This window comes from Poromitra crassiceps (genome assembly GCF_964638095.1).
Source record: "Poromitra crassiceps genome assembly, chromosome: 5".
Taxonomy (NCBI): Eukaryota; Metazoa; Chordata; class Actinopteri; order Beryciformes; family Melamphaidae; genus Poromitra; species Poromitra crassiceps.
In genome coordinates, this window is record NC_139642.1 from 30,104,766 (window position 1) to 30,122,459 (window position 17,694).

The following is a 17,694-nucleotide window of genomic DNA, read 5'->3' on the forward strand; positions in this document are numbered from 1 at the left end:
GAGGGGGGGGGGGGCTTCGACATCTGCGACTCCAGAAATGTGTATTTTGGGCAACTGAACAGGGATAGGCAGCGATACCCATAGACTGCCATTGTAGTGCTAAGCTATTAACACTAACAGTGAGGGCTGTACCGCAGTTTGTACTGCACGCACAGTGACCATAAAGGCATCCACGTTCTACATTTAAAGGGATACTCCAACATTTTGGGAGATTCGCCTATTTGCCATATTCTCGATAGTATAACTAGCATGTAGGGATGTCTTTCTCTCCTCTGTGCATTAGAAAGTCTGGTTTACCCCTCACTGCTATTTAGCTTAGCATTACAATGGCAGTCTATGGTACCGCTGCCTACCCACATTCAGTCGCCCCAAAATACACATTCCAACAGAGCCAGAAACACTCACATGTACATGTTGTGACTCGTATACTCACCACACGATGAAATAATAATCCAAAGTTACAGGAAACAGTCATACTTGAAGTAAATCCATAGCGAGAACTAACAAAGATGTCTCTATCATATGATTGTTCAATCATGTTGTCATTATTACTACTGTAATTGCTATTGTTGTGTGAGCTAGATTTAGCTAGACATATTATCTGTGAAGTCCTCTGAGACATGCTTGTGAATTAGGGCTATACAAATAAACTTGACTTGAGACAATGAGAGCGCCTCTCAAACCAAAGTTACTTCTTAAAGTGCGCCTCAGGCAAACAAGCAAGTAACTTTGGTTTCATTGTCTCATCTTTGCTAGTTCTCGCTATGGATTTACTTAGAAAATCACCGTTTCCTGTAACTTTGGATTATTATATCGTCGCGTGGTGAGTACACGAGACATCATTTGAACGCTTACAATCTGCATTTTCATAATCTGTAAAAACAATCAAATAGAAGGAAAATCTAAAATAAAAATACCTACTTGAAAAACACCAGGCCCTGTCACATTTATTCAGTTCATGAGTCTTTAAAAAACTTTGGTTTTAACCGTTATCTTGGCACCGCCGTGTTTGCACATGTTTTCAATGTTGGAGTAGGCCATGTGTGTCAGCATAGCGTCAAACTATCATGTTCTCTGCAGGGACCGACTGGATGAGAGATGGGAGGAGGGAGACAGGACACACCGCAGAAACAAGGAATTGGAGGCCAGAAGGGATGCTGACCGCGCGGTCACTGTCAGAGTAAACCACTGACAATAGGATAATTGGCTTTCAGTGACAAACAAATGCACTTCATGTGCATGTATTTAACTTGGAACACTAGAGGGTGTGTGGGAGGATTTCTGTGGATTAAGTTGAGCCCTTTATAATGTTAGGGTTCATCCAGGCTTTTTAAAATAAACCACATCAGAGATTTTCTTCTAAATTGGCATAAAAGATGATGATCAGGCAATGTTGATTGGTCTTCTTGTTAGGAAACGGTGGGAGAGTAGAGCCTTGGGAAGTTCTTCTCAGCGCAACAAGCAAGGGCTTTCAACCTCTTAGTGCTACAAAATCGGGAGATACATACATTGGCCAAATGTGATGTCATTCTGACCTGTGTGGCCTGTTCATGATAATAAAATGTTTTAACTTGTAAAACAAAAAAAGGCAGCCAAAAGTTTATGTCAGACATTATTGGGCTGAGAGGCAAAATGTTCAGCATGTCCAGAATACGCTGACGCTGAAGAGGCACTGTTACACAAGTATAGACTATGTAAGTCAAAAAATGGTTAGAAACACTATTAAACTAGAGGGCACTCGGTAGAGTGCATACCTCCGCCATGGCGTTACCCCCATTACCACGCCCCCTTTTTAAGTTAAAGTTAATCAGTTCGTCCATGGCCCATGACTTAGCCTGGTGTTCTATACTGTATACACGGCTCTGGGTGAACCCAGCCTTCAACGTGACGTCACGTAAGTTTCTTCGTGACTGATAGTACATAGAGGTCACGTGGAGGCTGGGTTTACCCATGCTACCCATGACCAGCCTTTCTACAAGGTTTTGTGGTAGTACATAAGACTGTGTGGAAGTTTGACGGCTTTTTTCTGAATCAACATGCCCATTGCCACACCCCTTTTTGGCTAGTGGGCTTGTAAAATTAAGTCGTTAGTCGTTGGCCCATGACCAAACTTTCTACAAAGCTTTGTGGTGTTACGTGAATCCGTTTGGAAGTTAGGCACATTTTTGTGATTGAACACGTCCATTACAGCGCCCACTGTTGGCCAGTTGGCGTGGAAGGTTCATCACTTCTAAGTTGACCCATGACCAACCTTTCTGCCAAATTCCGTGCAAATCCATTCATAACGTTCTGAGATATTGTTAGGCGTGGGTATTCGGACGCTAAGGCAGAGACAGAGGCAAGATGTTAAGTTTCACAAGTTCGCACTTTATTTGAATGGAGTTTGGTCCAGCAGGCCGAAGGAAAGCTGAGGACTGACAGGCGGAGGTCCAGGCAGGTATAGGGGGAGAACAGACAGATGGGGGTCTAGGCAGGCACAGACAGGTGACAGACAGGCGGCAGGAGTCCAGGCAGGAGGAACCTGAACAGGAGACAGAGGTCAGGCTTTGTATTCCACAAGGAAAAGGTTAGGCTAGGCAGGCGCATTAGCTGGCGATAAACTGACATGCTGTGAGTTTACAATCTGGCGCTGTCTTGGAGTCTGGGCCGGGTATATGAAGAGCAGATAATTGGTGATGTGATGAGTGGCAGCTGTGGTAGCTGGGGCCCAGCTCCCACACACCTGGCTCCAATCCTATAATCAAAAACAAAAAGGGAGGGGGGAGAGACACTAGAGGCAGAGGATGTTGAGGGCATGACAGATATCCTGCTGACAAACAGACAAACAAACAAACAGGGGTGAAAACATGTTGGCTGGGCCGCCTGTGCCTCTGGGCTAATTTAGGTGTCAAAACTCTAAGATCAACCCACACATTTTGACTCACACCCGAATGTGTGGCTTGACCTCACAGGGTTACAGTCTTGGCTCTTTGTTTCTTGTTTTGAGAGAAAGAGTTCACTGATATTCATCCATTTGAAATGACTGTCCAATAGAAAACTAACACTTCTTGATAAAATGCTGAATAAAAACAGCACAGAATTTGGCACGACATGGAGAGTGTGATGTAGGTCTGGAAACAAAGAGGGCTGACCAGATTGCAGTCGTTGGATTTTCCGATCACTGATAGAGATTTGCTGGACTAGTGACAATCGAAGGCCCTTTGTTTTGACCTCTGAAAAGTCCGTTGACTGCAGCTGTACCATTGTAGATAAATCAGCAGAAGAGATGAGAGGAGTTAGAATGTTGATATGTCCTTCTAAATTCTGCCTTGATACAGTATTGCATTCCCCTACATTTTGGGGATGCTTGCGTAGTTATTTACGATTTATTAAGGATCAATGTATCCAAGGTGGATTTTTTTCAGTAGAAGCCATTTGAAATAGACAGGCAGGCAACCAGTGGAAGGAGAGCTACTGTATCCACAATAGGTTATACATTACATTACATTACATTACATAATTCAGCAGATTATGTTGTCTAAAGCAATAAGAGTTTTTTTTGCATGTTATATATTAAGAGAATTGAGAGTAAGATTGGGCATTTAGATGAACTCGGAGGTAAATCTAGATTCTAGACTAGACTAGAGGACTTGAGGGTGACCTCACATCAACAATAAAGGTTTAACACATTTCACTTATCTATTTACAGTGACAGAGGTTCTTAACTCTGGAATTCCCACCTTCATATTGACAAAACATCCCTTAGTCGTTTCTTCTTCTTTCAATAATTTCAAGCACAGATTGGCGGCCAGCTTGATAAATCAAGCCAGCCTCATTCTCTCATACAGTTTTATAAGCCCACTTGGGTTTTAAAGCTTGCTGGCACATGTCCTTTATTTTGTATTGTCTTTATTGTTCTTTTTTATGGTGCAAACAATTAAACCCTAAAATCTGACTCTAATCGTTTAGGAATCTAATCTCATTTTTACAGTTGTTCATAAAATATGTGCAACTCCAAATCTTTTCTTGCATATGGAAACTTAATCTTAATTTTCTCTCACACATTCAAAAAGTTTAATTTTGTTTGAGCAAATCTTTTGTACACATTCACACACACAACAGGTGTTTATTTACGCTTTAATTTCACAGTTCAAAGATGATCATTCACAAGTTGAAGTTTCAAAACATTTGTGAACATTTTGCAAAAAGCTTACTGGCAAAAGACTAATTTGTGCTGAGACTCTATTGACTGACACCACACAAAAAGAGCCAGAAGGTCCAACAAGCAGTCAGTTAAAGTCTGAATGGGGAAAAACATGTTGGTGGTTGAAACAGGTCATGAAATGTCCACATCACTGTGAGAATCCTGCAAAAATGAATCACTTGCATATCAGCAGTAGAACATATAGGGTTAGCATGAATTTGCATATGAACCCATAAGCAGATGTTGCAGGTCAGCCAGTCCCCTCCCCAAAAAGGGCTTATTACATGTTACATGTTACATGTTACATGTTACATGTTACTTACATGTTACATCAATAGAAGCACAAACACAAAGCTGTGGAAGGAAGCTGCAGGGATGAACTCCAAGTTTCTGTCCTAAAGGACATGCTTCATGGGTCAGCCACACAGCAGAATACATCAAAGGCATTCATTTCTCTTACAGTAATATTATCTGTGTATTTCACATTAAAATGTGAGTAACCATTTGTGGTTGGGTGTTTTTCTTTGCTTTGAACTCTTGTAATGGGAACAAATTCCATGTTGTGGTATGAATCTGACCCCTACAGTACAAACATTTTACGGTCAGAGATCTATACAAATGTTATTTTAACATGCAAGTGAAGACAGTTTGTGGTTGTGTGTGTTGCCACATATCAGGAACCTGACCCTGACAAATGAAGCCAAGGTTATGGCAGGAACCTGACTTCTGAGGCAGATGTGTACGAATGAACTGTAGACTGCCTGTGATGTACATGCGTGTGTGTGTGTGTGTGTGTGTGTGTGTGTGTGTGTGTGTGTGTGTGTGTGTGTGTGTGTGTGTGTGTGAGTGAGAGAGAGAGAGAGAGAGAGAGAGAAGGAGAGAGAGAAAGTATGTAATATAGTCAATCCTTCTATCTATACTAGCAGAATACCCGTCCCTGTGTGACTGGCCATTTAGTCAGGCCTCGCTCACAGAGTAGCCTCAGCCATAAAGGATTACATCACTGATGACATCATCGCTGATGACATCACATCATTAGGTAAGTAGGGAAATCACCTAATTAAAAAATCCGGCTCCGTCAGGTCATCCTGAAATTCTGCTCACACACACACACACACACACACACACACACACACACACACACACACACACACACACACACACACACACACACACACACACACACACGCTTCTCTTATTTTAACCTCCTGAGTCCTGACCCCATTAGCTGCATTGGATTTTTGATTTATCTTTGCTATTTGGGATTACTTCGGAAAACTAAGTACTAATAAAAAAATAAAAAAGTAAGTAGAAAATAGTAAAGAATTATGTCCTCACATAAGGTCACTGGTGCAATGATTTACAAGTCACCAACTTGTAATCAAGTATTTCTTTTTATTTGAATGCCTATCATGGCTGTGCAAAAATAAAATGTCTGCAGAAAAACATCCTCCAGCTCAGAGAGGTTGCCTGTTATCTAGTCTCTCCCAGACTCAAATATTACGTTGAATCACTGCGCTCCGCATACTACATAAGTGAGTCTGTGGCAGTTAACAGCCACTGCTGGTTTTGAAGGTGGGTTGAAATTGAATGAGTGACAGGTCGTAGCACCGATGAGAGAGCGGTTCGAAAAATGGGCTGCGCCTCCCGTGTTGTCTGATCGCAAAGTTGTTACTGATTGGAGAGGACTGAAGCCATCACTGGCATATGACTGGCCAAGTGAACGATTCCCTCCCATAACCAGCCCTCTGAGGGAAAGTGTCCCAGACCCAGAGAGAGCTCTGCAGCATGCAGTAACGTAGTGTATCAGTGTAAGAACTCTCATGGGTCTGGCGTTGAGACTACCTGTTATCCGATACAGCAATTTTTCAGCTGCTGTCAGATCAACATGCCCTGGAAACACACACAAAACACGTAAAAATATGTCTGATTTATTATTTATAATTTATATGTATTGCTTATATTTATATCTTATACCATCTCCTCTGTGGTGAGAGCTAGACTACAAGAAGGTAAAAACACATTTGTTTGTTTTGTTGATTTCAAGAAAGCTTTTGATTGGATACATAGAGATCTTTGGCAAAATTAATTTCTGCTGGTATTGATGGTACATTTTATAAGGCTATCAAAGCATTGTACAATAATCCTAGCCTAGGTAAACCCAGCCCCCATGTGATCTGCTCTCAGAGTTCCCAGTCACTACCTTGTGACTGTAAGCAGGGTGAGCCTGAGAGCAGGTCACTGGGGGCTGGGTTTACCCAGGCTACAATAATCCTGTTGCTTGTCTGCAGTTGAATCATTTTAGAACTGGCTGGTTTCCTACTCCATTTGGAGTGAAGCAAGGAGACGTGCTCTCCCCTACTTTATTCGCTTTTTTTATTAATGATTTAGCTCAAGAAATCAAGCAGGCCAACAGGTATACCAATTGACAATATGAACTTTAGTATTTTGTTGTACGCAGACGATATTGTTTTGATTGCTGAGAAAGAGGTTAATTTACAAAGAATGTTGAATATTTACTGCACATGGTGCAGTAAATGGAGACTTGCCATCAACAGTGAAAAAACTATACATTTTGGGAAAAAATGTGTACAGCAGAGTGATTATGTATTTCAGTTTGGTTCAATGCCTTTAATGTACACTTCCTCTTATAAATATCTTGGTTTTGTTTTCAATGAAAACATGAGCTTTTGAGAAGGAAGAAAAGTACTGGCAGAGTCTGCAGGAAGAGCGTTAGGCTCTGTGATGAGTAAAATGAAACCATGTCCTGACCTTGGCTTCTCAACATTTTCTAAACTTTATGACTCAATGGTTGGCTCCATTGTATTTGATGTTGCAGGAGTGTGGGGGTTTTGAGGATGCATCTGACTGTAATACTATCCAGAGTCCAGCCATGAGATGCTTTCTTGGAGTGCATAAATATACTGTGAAGGTGGCTGTTGAAGGGTATATGGGATGGGAGTCATGTCTTGTTAAGCAGAGAGGTGAAATGGCTCGTTTGTGGAACCGCCTTGTCCAGTTGCCAGAGGATAGGGTGACCAAAAAGATCTTTAAAATGATTTTTATGAATAATCTACAGTGTAATGTAAGTACAGTCAAACAACAACTGTTTCAGATCCAAAAGGAACAATGGATGGAGGAGATTTGGAAGAAACCAAAGATCAGAAATTATGTCCAAATTAAAGAAGATTATTTTACTGAACCATATATAATGTCAAATCTAAAAAGAGGACAGAGGTCCCTATGTGCTCAGTTAAGAACTGGTACACCACCACTTTTGTTGTACACAGACAATATTGTTTTGATTGCTGAGAAAGAGGTTAATTTACAAATAATGTTGAATATTTACTGCACATGGTGCAGTAAATGGAGACTTGCCATCAACAGTGAAAAAACTCAGACTATACATTTTAGGAAAAAATGTGTACAGCAGAGTGATCATGTATTTCAGTTTGGTTCAATGCCTTGTAAATATGGTTCAATGCGATTGTAAATATGATATAGTGTCTTGTAAGACCATATGGGCTGGGCACCCAGGTGCATGACACTTAAATAAAAATATCAATCAATCAATCAATCATATACCACACCCAATAACTATTTAGACTCTTGTAAACTATTATAGTGTCTTCTCTTATCTCCCCAAACAATGTTTTCTCAATTACATCTTCACCTCAGAAACTGAAAGATTAACCCGCTGTCCTTGCACAAGTGCTTCAATTTAGGAAAGATTAACCCACTGTCCTTGTACAAGTGCTTCAACTTTAGCAACACTGTACTTTGTTACTAATGCAAAAAATAATCAAACCTGCATGTCTTTACAAACTTCAAAGGGTCCTAAGCATAAATCAACAAGTTTCATCCATACAATTTGATCAGGTTTATTACCTTGGCCACGTTTGTCTCGGGAGTGCTGGTAGCAGGATTTGGTTGATTTGCTAGCCATCTTGTATTGACACATTTGACAGGAAGTAGATTTTTCTTCTTCTACTATGACAAAATTGTAGCTTAGTGTCCCCAAGTGAGGACAAGAGGTCTGAGTTCAGCAGACATAAGTATTATAGTGTAGAAGCGGCAAAATGTGATGTCCTCGCAGGAACCCCGGGGGACTCAGGAGGATAAGATATAAATTTGGCAATGTGGGCTCCGTCTGTTTCAAGAATTTTAGCCAGCCATAGCTATGTCGTTTTACATGTGATCGGGCTGAAACTTTCAGGGTGTAAAGAACACCCGTGCGGGTGACCTGATGGAGCTGGATTTAATTTAATTGCCCTAAGGCTGATTGCCCTAAGGCTGAGGCTTTTTTTAAATTAGGTGATTGCCCTAATTATCTAATGATGATGTGATGTCATCAGTGATGATGTCATCATTGATGTCATCCTTCCTGGCTGAAGCTATAATACTTCTTCGTTCAAGGCGGCTCGTGGAAGTCGTGTACGACGTGCTTGGCATTCAAGTGGCCACGTCGTGAACATGCGTGGTCACGTCGTGAACATGCGCAGTTGACTAGAAGTCACCGAGGCTAACAATTTAGCTACCACAGTAGCTAGCGAGTGGCTAACTACGTTAATGCAGGAAATGCAAAGGCATGACGGAGGAAACAAGATGAGACTTGAGAATATGAACATGTTCCTCAGACATAAAATGACTAGGAAAAGCTAAAATGTCAATATGTTTACGTTTGTGAAAACGTCACAGACACGTCACAAGTCGTGAGCTTTGAAGCTTTCAGAAAGATTCCACATATCAAGTCATGAATACCACGTGAGGGGGCTGTTCAAGTGGATGTATGTCATATTCACGGTAAACGCGAGCATTAGTTCAGTGTTGATATCATTAGTGATGTCATTTGTGATGATGTCATTAGTGATGTCATAGAGCAGGCGAGGCTGTGACGTGCAGTGGCCGAGCTGCGTATGCAAGCTGCATGGCCAGCTCGGCAAGCTGCAGAGTGGGCGAGCCCGTGCAGCAGGTGAGCCTTTAGGATCGAGCGTGCATAGTGCGCAAGATGCCTAGTTAATTATAATTAGAGTGTAAAAACAATTATAAAGTAGTTGATCTCTTGGGTAATAATAACTTCAAACTTGGCTGATCTATTTCATCATGTGTAGTGTCATGTCGTGTGAAGTGCTTGATATCACTTGTCGGTGCGTTGACTGAGAGGTAGGCGTAGGCCTACAGCTCGGCATAACATGGAAACTTAAATATGATGTTTGCAGATTATATCATGCAATGGTAATATATAATGAAGAAAGGAATTAGACCTAGAATCTCCCCTTGAGGGATACCACAGGTAACCTCTGACAGTAGTACCAAATACATTCTGTCCTACAGATAGCAGGAAAATTAGCCTTTAGACTAGTACCAGAGATGCTTGAGGTGTTTGAGATTCTGAAGTAGGGCAGGGCGATCAAATGTATCAAAACCTACATTAACATCTAGAAAAACCAAACCAGAGGAGTTACCCACATCAGCCGCTGTCATTCATTGCCTTTAGGAGACCTGGCTCGAAGCCCAGAGTGAAACTTCTTAAAGGTTGTATCTTATGTTGTGAACATCAGTTGGATTTGCAAGCATACAAATCCCGAGGTGCAAAATGTAATTGAGAAGATCACAATTCATTCTGCATATCATAAAATGTGAGCTTGCAAATGCAGCGAGAGTCAAGCCTTTCACAGAGAAATATCCCATGGCTATATGATACATTCAACTGTGTCATGGTTATCATGGTGAGTAAAAAAATCATTGGTACGTGGGAGAGGACCTCGCTCAGACAGTTTAGATAAACAGGCATCACCTTATGGGAACTCTCCACACCACGGGCTACTCCCTCCTCCAGAGACCGGCAATTTATGTTAAATGTTAAATACCGTACTCCCACTGAGTATAAATATTCCCCACTTGCATCCTATTTTTCATGACTCTGTCTTAGTCTCTGTCTTCTGCCTTCCTTGTGGCCTCCTTGCAGACTGCAGAGCTTGTTCAAAATTCAAGGAAGGTGGGAGATAACATGATTTTAGATAGGGGAACAAACTCATGATCTTAGATAGGCTAGCAGACTGTCTTTATGTAGTTTATTAGGTGCTTCGGACAGAGTACCTCAGCAGCAGCTGGGCTGTCTGTGCAACCCCCCCCCCCCCCCCCCCCCATCAACAGACTTCAGCGCATCATCCGCTGCGCTGAGAAGATAATCGGATGCAACCTGCCATCCCTCCAGGACCTGCATGCAGCCAGAACACTGAAGCGGTCTCGCAAGATCATGGCCGACCCCTCCCACCCTGGCCACAAACTCTTTAAGACACTCCCCCATGGCAAGAGACTGAGGTCTGCCAAGACCAGAACCACCCGCCACAAGACCAGCTTCTTCCCAACCGCCATCAGCCTCACCAACAAGGCCGGGAAACCCCTTCCGCCAAGGACCTCACCAACAACCCCCCCCCACACACCCACACACACAAACTCACTACCTCCTCCTAAACTCAACGGAATCCCCCCCCCCCCCATAAACTGGAACTCATATCTAATTTAATGTCTGTTTAACTGGGACTGTAAATTCATGTAAATTCCCTCCACATTTAATGCCTATTTAACTTAGCCTGTAAATTTCATGTACATTCAATGTAAACTCTTATTTAACTCCGACTGTAAATTCATGTAAATCCACTGCCTATTTAACGTCTATTTAACTTGAATCTCATGTAAATCCAATGTGAATTCATATTTATCATCCACAGAACACTTCACCACTCATGTACTTGTATATATTTACTCGATTTGATTGCACTTGCAACTTTGTGATTGTGTTTAGTTATCTTCCTACTTCTTATCTCTGTATATTGATGTGACCGCTACGCTGCATACTTAGACACTTAAGTACTTAGATACTTATACTAAGACAAATTCCTCATATGTAACTTGCATACTGTGGCAATAAAAGTGATTCTGATTCTGATTCTAATTCACACATGATGTGTGGACAGTCAACCCACATGTTGCCCTGTGCCACATCATCAGTGATGTCATAAACCACTGTGACATCATCAGTGATGTTATAAACCACTGATGACATCAGTCCCACTGATGACATCATCAGTGATGTCATAAGTGATGATGGCATCAGTCAGGATCACGGGAGACACTGACGAGGCTCACGAGAGAGACTGAGGGAGGAGAGGAAAGAGGGGGAGAGAGACTGAGGGAGAGGGAGAGAGAGGAGAGGAGGAGAGGGAGGGAAAGGAGAGGGAGAGAGAGGGGGGAGAGACTGAGGGAGAGAGAGAGAGGAGGAGAGAGACTGAGGGAGACGGGCGCCAATAGGGCAGGCAAGGCCACAGGCAAGGCCTAAACTACAATATCAGTGGTAGACAATTGTCTATTGCCTCTAGAATATTCAAGAGAAATTAAATTAACACTCATTTGTATTTATTTATTTATTTATTTATTTATATTAGGCTATATAAAAAATTCCATTGGGCAATGTAAACAGTAGTGGCTAAACTGAAAGTATGGGTTGGATTGCTTTTGAGGTTTTCTTCACAAAAGTGGAGAAGGAGGCAGAAGCAGCACTAGCACTGCAGCAGGTGCTCCTGCAGAGCTGGAGGTGGTGTTGAACTTATCAGAATCAGGAACCTTTAGGTAGGCTACAATTTCAGAACATAAAGTGAAACATGTAGGTTATATGCTTATTGATTTCACATTAATGTGCTTTATGGTGTCGTATATCATTATCAAAAACTTCGATGTGCAGAGGAGAAAGCAGGATGGAAAAACAGGAGTCAAAGTCAGCTGTGAGGTCTCAGCAATCAGTTGTATTGATGAACCAGCACTCTGAAAAGTATAGGACAGGATTTGTGCCTGCAGGTACGCAAACCCGAGATAGAATCTAAAGTTCACTTCCTGTACTGTTCCTTTTAACCTTTTTGGTTACACTAAGCCCTGCCTTCCTTCTGACCTCACGTCCTATTCTCCTCAAACCAATCAAATATCTCCTCCCAACAGTTCAGGGGTGAGTTTTCTGCAGTTCTGTGTGTCCCCTGTCACTCAAACTTTCCCCATGCTCAGATTGCAAGCCAATTGCCCCTGTCATATATTTCTCCCCATCTTCATGACAGAGGAATAATACTTCCCATCTGCTATAACTTCTCTCTCCCTGAAGTCTATTGATCCTAATCTGCAAAACACCTGTTTAGAAGTTGTCCATCTCTACATATCTAAACAAATTAAAACCCTCAGGGTGCCCTTGGTTAAACAAATGGCTAGCTGTTATGATAAGTTCTAAGACTGCAGCCACCTGACTCCTATCTATCTTCCCAACTCTCAAACCAAGCGTGCATGTGAGTGCACGTGGGATGTGTAGGTACCCACTCCCCTATCTTTCCCTCATGTGTTTGTTAGCACAATGCCCTGCGTGTAACCTGTGTGTGCGGTTCGCGTTTGCCTCTCCACCAAAATGTGTCTCCCCGCATGTCTCTCAACCTTTGACACTCTGCAAGCCGTTTGAGTCTGTTTATCAGCCCCACCTGTCAAACATCTCCATCTGTCTCCCTCACTCACTCAACTAACCAGTCTCCCTCACATAGATAAATATAATCTCCAATCCAATTCCATAACTCATACAACTACCATTTTCAGATCCTACAATGGGATTATCAGTAGGACTGCACAGCACAATAGGCTACAGTTTAAAGTGGAGATGAAGCAGTTTGATTTTTTGTATTTGCATTTAACCTCAGACAAGCCAAGACAGGACACTAAACTCTTCCTTAAATGAAGTTTGCTGTGAAGCTTTTGTACAGGGGCATGTTTTTGTTTTTACGTCTTCATTATTGTACTTGCAGTTATCTAGGCAATGTTGAATTCTATTAGTGAACAAATAGGTAACATGTAACATCACGTTAGCATTATATTCACCAAATCTCGCTTCACATGGCCCAAATTTCTCACGTGTGTCCACGTGTGTTGGCCTGGCCTGAATTATGGTCCCAGTCCGCCCCTGTATATATATAAAAGGGAGCTAGGGCTCTGTCTGTCTGTCCCATTGATGACATCATCAGTAATGTCATAAATTACTCTCTCACACTCTGTGTATTGTGTTTATGTCAAATATGTCATTCAGTCATTCATAATGGCTGAGTGGCCTAAAAACATAAAATATTGCTGTAGTGCCCCCCCCCCCCCCCCCCCGAGGGCGGAGTTTTTCATTTTTAAGCGGTATGTGTGACTTTGTGTAGGAGCACGAGAGTTCACCTGAGATCTAGTCACCGAAAAGTTCACCTGGAAGGGGTTAGGGTTAGGCAGTAGTGTGTTGAATGCATTTGTAATTGCTCAAGATGTCACTCGAGCACCTGTGATCTTAGTCACAATTTGTGACGGAAGTGATGTCAGTTGGGCAGTTGTGTGTGTGTTGAATGCATTTGCATTTGTTCAACTGTAACTGTCACCTGAGATTTGGATCTGGATCGAGGCAACAAGGAAGAGGGCGTGAAGTGATGTCACGCAATTGCTCGACTGTGATGTCATCATTGTTGCCTTCTATCAGTTTGAAACCAGTTTCTAGCCAGTCCAATTAGCTTGTTAATCATCTGCCCGTGGAGTAAATCCTATTCCCTTTCACCACATGCATAGAAAATCCACAAAGTGGAGAATCATTGGCAAAGTGTTTATTGTAAGTTATTTCCAATAGACAAAAGACCATTTAGGGAAAATAAAATATTTAATGTTTAAATAATAAAAACAAAAGCACTGACCATATACTCAAGTTGTATTGGAGACATTCAGAAAATGAGCACAGGTTTGAGATCTGAACACAACTCTCTGAAACTATTGATTGTACACAGGAGACATTGACAAGAAAGCTTTTAGATGTCATCAAAGGAGCTTCTGAGATCTGGCAGACAAGTGGCCAAACTATTTCACTAAGTGGTTAAAGCACCTGTCTGCTGAACTCAGAGCTTTGTACCACGCTTGCAGACTGACAACTTGATGTGGATAAAGCTCAACATCAGGCAGAAGGGAGAGAAGACAGCTTAAAAAGAACAATTTGTAACCATATTTGACCGTATAATTCCCCCCCCCCCCCACGTTTTGAAATCAGACTTGGGTTACAGGCCTGGAAAATATATTATTTTTCTTGTGTAAACCTGGCCTTAATATTATTCTTGTCAGCAAAAACTTTTTTTTTTTTTTTGGGTGGACCATTACACCAGGCCCAATAGGATCGGGATCAGAATAACTCATCAGTTGTGCAACAATGGCTGTCGCCTTGATTGACGCTATTATCCATCTGATAATTCAATGTAATTATCAACATTTGCTCTTCATCAACCTTGCCGTTTTGGAAAAGTTTGGCACGTGTCGCACTGTGTCCAGCAGCCAACAATAATGTCAATCAAGAAGCCGGCCATCTTCATGCACTTAGTCCATTATACGGGCTTTTCACACTGCACTCTCTTAGCCGCGGGCCAACTTAGTCCCTTTTCACACACGCATTTGTTAACCCAGGCTAACCTAAACCTCGGGCTATACGATTCACACTGCGGTTCTACTAGCCCAGGGTTAGTAGAGCCCAGGGCTGTTGGAACCAGTTCTACCAGGTACAGCTAATGGTTTCAAGCCCAAAGCTTGGCCCCGTTTCACACTGGCAACTTTTAGCCCCGTGTTTAGACAAAAAGTTGGGGTTAACCCCGAAAAGTCAGGGCTACCCCTGCTTGAGAGCGGGGCCAGCTAGCCCCGGGCTAAAGTCAGGGTTAGCCCACTTTGGAATGTTCCAGGGTTGTGCAAGTGTGAAAGCTTTCTTAGTCTCGGGCTAACAGTTAAAAGAAACTCTTAGCCCCGGCTAAGTGATACTTCAAGGCCACTGCATGTTTTCCCACACACATCTGATCCAGATCCTGACAAGGATTATTTTCAGATTAGGACAATAGTATGCAAGGTGTGGACATGAAAAAACAGAGAAAATTCCCTTATGATCAAAAACAGATTTAAAAAAAGTGGCGAAGTGAAGGGGAATCACCCATAACATATTTACCTTCAAACACAAATGAGCACACTACCAAAGGACATGAACCACAAGGGCAGGCTAGGGGCCCTCAGCAAAACCAATGACAACGTGGACATGCAAGCTTGATCATTTTTAGCCATGATTAGGATTCAATCAGTCTGGAGTAACTGATCTGTCCCCAGTCCAACTGAAAAGTGGTAGTAACTTTCAAACTCATATACTGTACACAGTTCATCCAATGATCAATCAAAATTTCATTTGGTTTCCAATTAGGCAGCTCATCCAGTGGTAGCCTGCATGTAAACGTACTCGCTGCCAGCCACAGCTCAGTGGGACATTACAGACAATATTCACATCGGTAACACTGCATCAGCTATCAACAAACTAGAGACTCAGCAGCACACTACCACATTATACGCTCTGGGACACGGAGAAAAGCAGCCAGCCTCAAAGTAGCACTGAAGACAAGAACAAGGTACCGTTGATAAACCAACACAGTATAGCAAGTCATTAAATCACAGTGTTAAAAAAAAAAAAGATACAAAAACGTTTTTCTTTTCTAGAAAAATATACTGTTAAATATACAGGACATGCATGTTAGAAATATATGACGGACCAAAGACAAGACTTCTGAAAACAAATATTTCCACAAGCAAAAAATAAAATAAAAATACATTGTTAACCCTGTACTATCAGCATTAAATTTTCAACTTTTGTCATTAATCTAAGTTCAAGTTTATTTTGTATCTTTTAAACACTTCATCTTTCAAATGGGCAGACATGATAAAACATTATGAGGGGAAATGGGCACGCCTCTCTAGAGCACAAGTCCTCTAGTCACAAAACCAAATTCAAACAAAAGCCTTATTATTCATCAGTGTTTTTTAGTGATTTGTTTCATAGAGCAATGATTATTCTACAACGTGGGACATGTGAAAGATTGTGAGGTTGTGTGTCCACCAGGGATTTATCTTGTTGTTTACAAAGCAGAGGAAAAAGTTGACTGAGCGGACAGCGGAGCATGGTGCAGTGCAGGAAGGTAAAAACACATTCTCTAGCCTGGGGCTACTGTAGGAGTACTGCTTCCACAGGTAGCTATGGAGTGCTGCTGGCTTTAAAAAACAAAGGGCATGATGTGTGCTCTGTTGGGGCTTTGATTGTCTCTGGACTGATTTCAGAAGTGAGAAGGGACATGCAGCATTCGGACCAGTTCCCCTATCTGTAAATTACTCACATACAGTCTGTCACTATACTGTAGATCATTATGGCGTTAACGCGTCACCATGAATATGATGCACACCGTACCAATACCACTAATCACATTCATGTGGAAATACAACTAAAGACCACAGTCACGTGCTATCAGGGTCCAGAACTGACCAGATGCAAATCTACTTGTCTTAGCCATTAAAAATTAAGGATATATTACCAAAAACGTACACATAAACCAAATATATATAATTTCTTTCCATTTTTTTAAACATCTGTATTCAAAATACATTAATATTCTTTTTCAAGTCAAACCTACAAAATTGTCTTTGGTTAAGAAAAATAGCTATTAAAATCTACAGGCTATAAATGTTATTGTACAGGAATGAACCAAGAATGTATTCAAGATCATGTAACTGATCAATATGGGGAATGCTGATACCATGTATCTAATCATTTCCATCTGGAAGGCTCCAAATATTTAAAGTGCTTCTGCATTATTTCCTCAGCATTGGATGTGAAATAAATTGTTAAACATCCATCAAAGTAAGGCAGATCGGTTCTTATCTACTTAACTGTACTATATTTGTTCAAGAGAAGAAGAAAAATAGTAGAGAAAGATAAGGTTGTCGGGGGGGGGGGGTGGTTAGAGGACAATCCCTTAGAAAGATGATGATTATCAATGTCTGCTGTCAGGACAGACCTCACAGCAAGACTGTCAAAGATTGTGAAAGCATCATGATGGTTGTTGATATACAACTGGGTGAATAAAAATATTTTTAGCAGCCTATTCACACATCAACTAATGATGTCTTTTTTTCCACACCTGCAGGCAAAGAAATAGAGACATTACTGAGACTTCACAACTCAAGACAAGGAACGAGAGCGCAGTCTCTGGACATGGGACCTGCGTTGTGTGTGTGGAGGGAGGGAAGGAGACGAGGAGACATTCTGCTAAATGAAAACAAAAACATTTCTATACGAGGACCGATGAGAGATCCTGGAGAGGGTCAGGAGATGGTTCTACTTCCTGTGCTTAGGCTTCCACTTCTGTGGTGGAGTGATGACTTCTAGAGTCTTGAGGGAGGGAGGGGGGTCGCTCTCGGTTCCCCCCGGACACACAGCGGGACGTTCTCTCCGGGACGACACCGGTGTGTCACTGTGGCGCTTGGCGTGTGGCACGCTGCCACCTGCTGGTGTGGCTGTCTCAGGTCAGACACGCCTGCACCGGTTAAGAGGTTTTCCCCACTATCGGGTTGTCCCTGTAACAGAAAGGAAAAGCAAGGTGAATGTGTAATATTTGTGC

At 41.9% G+C, this 17,694-nt stretch overlaps 1 protein-coding gene across 1 annotated transcript in view; it reads right to left on the bottom strand.

Annotated features, from left to right (window-relative positions):
- Positions 1–14,300: 14,300 nt before the first annotated feature.
- Positions 14,301–17,694, bottom strand: part of rasa2 (RAS p21 protein activator 2) — a 56,007-nt gene continuing 52,613 nt past the window's right edge. The window contains exon 24 of the mRNA XM_083636361.1: positions 14,301–17,650. Coding sequence (XP_083492487.1) covers positions 17,620–17,650 — 31 coding nt within the window. The 3' untranslated portion in view covers positions 14,301–17,619. The remainder of the gene's footprint in view (positions 17,651–17,694) is intronic.